Source organism: Centruroides sculpturatus, unplaced genomic scaffold, assembly GCF_000671375.1.
Source record: "Centruroides sculpturatus isolate CEXI.00-Female unplaced genomic scaffold, Cexi_2.0 scaffold4268, whole genome shotgun sequence".
Lineage (NCBI taxonomy): Eukaryota > Metazoa > Arthropoda > Arachnida > Scorpiones > Buthidae > Centruroides > Centruroides sculpturatus.
Window position 1 is genome coordinate 1 of NW_019388591.1, and position 4,905 is coordinate 4,905.

At 27.5% G+C, this 4,905-nt stretch overlaps 1 protein-coding gene across 1 annotated transcript; it reads left to right on the plus strand.

The window, feature by feature from the left end:
• Positions 1–113: 113 nt before the first annotated feature.
• On the plus strand, positions 114–2,581 carry LOC111617008 (remodeling and spacing factor 1-like; the record flags this gene model as incomplete). Its single annotated transcript, XM_023358354.1, has 4 exons — positions 114–218; positions 1,094–1,173; positions 1,261–1,312; positions 1,391–2,581. Coding segments are annotated over 4 exons (495 nt in total), but the record flags the coding sequence as incomplete, so codon positions are not given.
• Positions 2,582–4,905: the final 2,324 nt, after the last annotated feature.

Below are 4,905 nucleotides of genomic sequence, written 5' to 3' on the forward strand. Positions count from 1 at the left end.
AGAAATTTTATTAATTTTATTGAATTACCTTATATATCTTGTTTATATGTAATTATTTCTAGTAAGTAAATTTTATTTTATATGAATCATAATTGTAAATTTTTGTATTACAGATATTATTGTGTGATAAATGTGATTCAGGTTTCCATACTGCTTGCCTAAATCCTCCTTTAATGATTATTCCTGATGGTGATTGGTATTGTCCTCCATGTGAACATGTATGTTTCATTCATTACTGTATTTATCTATTTATTTTACACAAATATTTTTTATGATTTAAAAGAAATTATTATAATTCATTGAAATATTGTTTTAATATGACTTTAGAAAATTTACTATATCAAATACTTGCTATATTTTTATCCTATATATTAGATATCATCAGTTATTTTTTTCATTCTTGTTAATGATGATCTAAATTTATTTAAATTTTTTTAGAATTGAAAGATGCTGTTTAACTCAATTTAGAAAATTTGATTTTATTAAGTTTCAGAAAACTACTTCAAGAAATTTTAAAATTACTATTTAGAAACACATACTGAACCAGTTTATTAAAGTTATTTATTCATATAAATATTAAATATCTTTTCATAATATTTACATATAAATATTAGATACTTTGAATTTTGATACATGAATATTTTTGTAAGATTCAAATTCAAAGGATTTAGAATTAATATTGTGGGTACAGCAAGAATGCAAAATGAAGAAAAGAATGAGACAAAACTAAAGTATAAATGTTTTCAAAAGTAGTTTGTGGATGTCTATAAGAATTGCTAAGAATTTTAATGTTTTATCATGTTTTTAGTACAAAATTGTCATTAAAATCTCAAATTATTTTAATTGAAATGTTAGAACTTATTAAATAAACTTCTTAAGTTTTCTATATTAAGCTTAATTTTCGAATATATAATAATAGAAATAATTTCCTTCCTATCAAATGTTCTTCAAATATAAATTATAAATAGATATAATTTAACAATTTCATTTGGAAACTATTATCATATAATACATATTTAATTACTTAAAGTAGAACTTCGTAATAAAAGTAAATTTATTTTATTATTTTATTTTCTATAAAAATAACTTGCAGAAAATATTGTGTGAAAAATTAAGTGCAGAGCTAAAAACTTATGACCAACTTGCAAAACAAAAAGAAAGAGAAGAACTAAGGTATAGTTTTTATTGTACTTATAACATTAATGAATACTATTTGATTTATTTATTTAAAATACTATTTGAATTTTATTTTCTTTTTAGAAAGCAGCGGTTAGCTTACGTTGGTATCAGTCTTGATAATGTACTTAAACCTGTAAGTTTTACAATTATAAAATTTTTATATTATGTTTATGTATATATATTTTATACTGTCTGAAATAATATATATTAGGAAAAGAAAGAGAAATATCTTGATGAAGAAGATGAACTTTTAGAAGATTTTTCTGAAGAGGATGAAAAATTATATTCTAAAAGATCATCTCGCAGTAGAAAATGTGTGAATTATCAATTTAAAGAATTTGATGAATTAATTGCTTCTGCAATTCAAGATGAAGTTGTTTCAGAAAGAGGTGCTGGTGAGTTTTGTCATAAATTGTGCAATACAAATCAGTTTTTCCATTTGATTAATAAATCTGATAACATTTCTTGATGTTTTTCATTTTAATTTTTAATTAAAATCAATTAATTAAAAACTTGGCATTAATGCATTTTTACTGCTTGATTACCATACCATATATCAGGTGTGTGTCCTAACATATTCCAGGAATTTTTACATGAAGCTTTGATTACAGGAGAAACTTAACATTAATTTTTTTATTATTCATTTTCTTTAATGATTTTAATGCAAGTTTTTGACAAAATGAATCATTTAGGCCAGTGGTTCTCAACCGGGGGGTACGAGCGTAAATCGAAGGGGTACATCTAACTTTCATTATAAAATGGAGTATGTTAATCAATTTGCGGTAAATTATTAACAGAAGAAACAACAAAAACTTGCTTTAAAATATCCCAGTGTGAACACCAATTTTCCTTTTAACAGTCTGAACAACTTGTTTGTCCATTTGATTTGCCTGTCTATTTGTGCTGAGTGAACCTGTAGTCTAGTAAAATTACGGTTTAACCGACCATTAATTTTAGAATAGAAAAAAAATATTTTTTCTATTCTATAATAATACTTTTCATCCCCTTTCCTATCTCGCTTTATTTTTCCTTTTGCCTCTTCCCTTAATTACCTTTTCTCTACTCTTCGTCATACTCGCGCAATACCAATGAGTAGTCCCGAGTCTTCATCCCCTTTATGCTAAATATTCTATAATTATTTATCGATAAGATTGGGGCTTTGTGTTTTTACTGGACTACTGGTATTGGGAATAATGAGGCCTGGATTACATGTCACTACATGCGCACATTACTTGATATTTAGCAAATTTAGACGTTACATTTGTTACAAAAATTGAAAGATTCGTGTATTGTTCTGCACCTTATAAATTTGCAGCCATTACACAATTATAATCTCTATTTAACAATGTGGAAATCAAATTTTGAAAAAATTGCTGAAGATTTATCGCAACAAATATCCCATTAAATTTTGTTAGAAATTATTATAGAATAATTTAAATTTTCGTTATTGTTAATTATAATTATTTATTTTTAGGAAATGTAATTTATGCATGTATTGAAATGACTTCTGTGATTTTATATAATATACTTGTCAAATAATAATAAATGTATGTACCTGATTAAATTGATTATTATTTACGTAAAATAAGTAATTCATTTTTAGTTATTTTTATGGCGCTCAGTTTTAAGGGCTGTATACATCTAACGCAGTAATTATAAAATTTACATATCAATATATAAGGGGTACTTGAGAAACAACAAATGGGAAATGGGGTACATCAACAAAAATGGTTGAGAACCACTGATTTAGGCCATATTCTTAAAAGCATATTATAACAGATGTCTTTATATAAAGATAGTATAAACTTGAAATATAAACAGGCATTTTGTTATGTTTTTTTAATAATGAGAACTAACTAGAACAGAACTACAGTAGAGCGTCGTTTATCCAAAAGAATTCCAGTCGAAAAATTAAATTTTCGCTAGTGCTGTGGCGCTGCAATCTTTGGCTACTCCAATATTTTTTTGTTGATGTGTGTTTTTTAGCTGGCAGCACTGGCACTTTTCTGTGGTGATTTTCTCAGGACTGTGTGTCATGCTAAATCGAACGTTTTTGATACTAGATTAAAAATATAAAAACACAAAAAATATACTTTAGAAGTTACTTTGTTTGTAAAAAAATAATTTTTAACAATAGCCACGATTATTATTTTAAAAAGTTTACATTAGGCTTAACATCGACGAAAATTCAACGCGAAGCGACACGCAACGGAGAAAAATTTCAACACAGGATAGGTAAATATATTTTTTCGTACATAATCGGTTATCCGAACAACCCGAGTCCCCAATTGATTCGGATAAACGACGCTCTACTGTATCAGAATTCTGACAACTATTCTAAAATTATTACAACAATAGATTGTTAGATATAAAATTTTAAGTACAGGTAGCCCTCGGTTTACGCCGCAGTTCCGTTCCAACAAACGCCGGCGCAAATCGAATCGGCGTAAAACGAACCCATATTTACAGTGAGGTATAGGTTTAGGTTCTACATAAGGGAAAAATCAGCAAAATTTTGTTTATTAATACAATATAATACAAATAAAATACATTTAAAAAATTAAATTTATCATAAAATAAAGTGAAATGTCTTTATTAAAAAAATTTTAGTTTCGGATCTCTTTTCGAAAAAAGTATCCATCTTTAATTGTTTACACTTTTGTTTTCATTCATATTCCGAAATTCTCAATGATGCTTTTTTTTACATTTGCATCGCTTCCAATCATTGTCTAACTCACAAAGTTCATCCGTCAAACTTTCCTTAGTTGAAAGGATACGTTACAGACGAGCGAAGACACAGATTGGTCGACCACCGGTCGGTATAAGGTCAGTTTGAGCGAGAAAATTCAAGGTGGCTAAGGAGAGAAAAATATCGTCTGGCCAACGAGAAGTAGATTTGTCTCACTAACGATAGTTTGTGATCGCCGGAAGTGCTATTGCGTCGTGAGGTGTTTTCTTGAACGAACTGATACGGGATACATTCATTGGCGCTATGGATTCGGACGCCATTTATTGGACTTTTAAGTTTAATATCTTGACTCGTGGGTACCTAAACGTTTAGTATTTTAATATTAATTTAATGCAAATTTATACATACTCGATTATATTAAACAGAAAAAATATATTCAATAAAAATCTTTGTTTTAACGAATGTACAATGTCGCGGCTCGGTAAATACGTTAACACTGAAATGAAAATGAGTACTGTATAGCATGTGAAAAATCGGGAAATTACACTGCGAAACGGCAAATTGTGAATCGGCGTAAATTGAACCGGAGTAAACCGCGGGCTACCTGTATTTGATAAATCTTCCAATGGTTATTTTACATTTTTTAATCATTTATAATTTGGATTTAATTAAATACTACATTGATGATAAAAATTAATAAATAATAAAAATTATAAAATATATTGATCATTAGTAAATAATGTAATTAGTGAAATTTATAATTTTTATTATGTTTATGTTGTGTAAAGTACTGTATTATTTTTCCGACTTTTCCAACGATTATCGACACGACTGTGTGCCGGAAATAGCCGTTCCCTAACGGGTACTTTACGCGGATTCGCGTTAGTGTGTCAGGCCTGGACTTTAAGCGTGCACCGAATTAAATAATGACAAAGTTTGTCAATAACAAAATCAAATATTTAATTAAACTTCTAGTAATAAACTATATACAGTATTTAGTAAAAATCAAACAATAATTTATTCAATGAAATTCAACA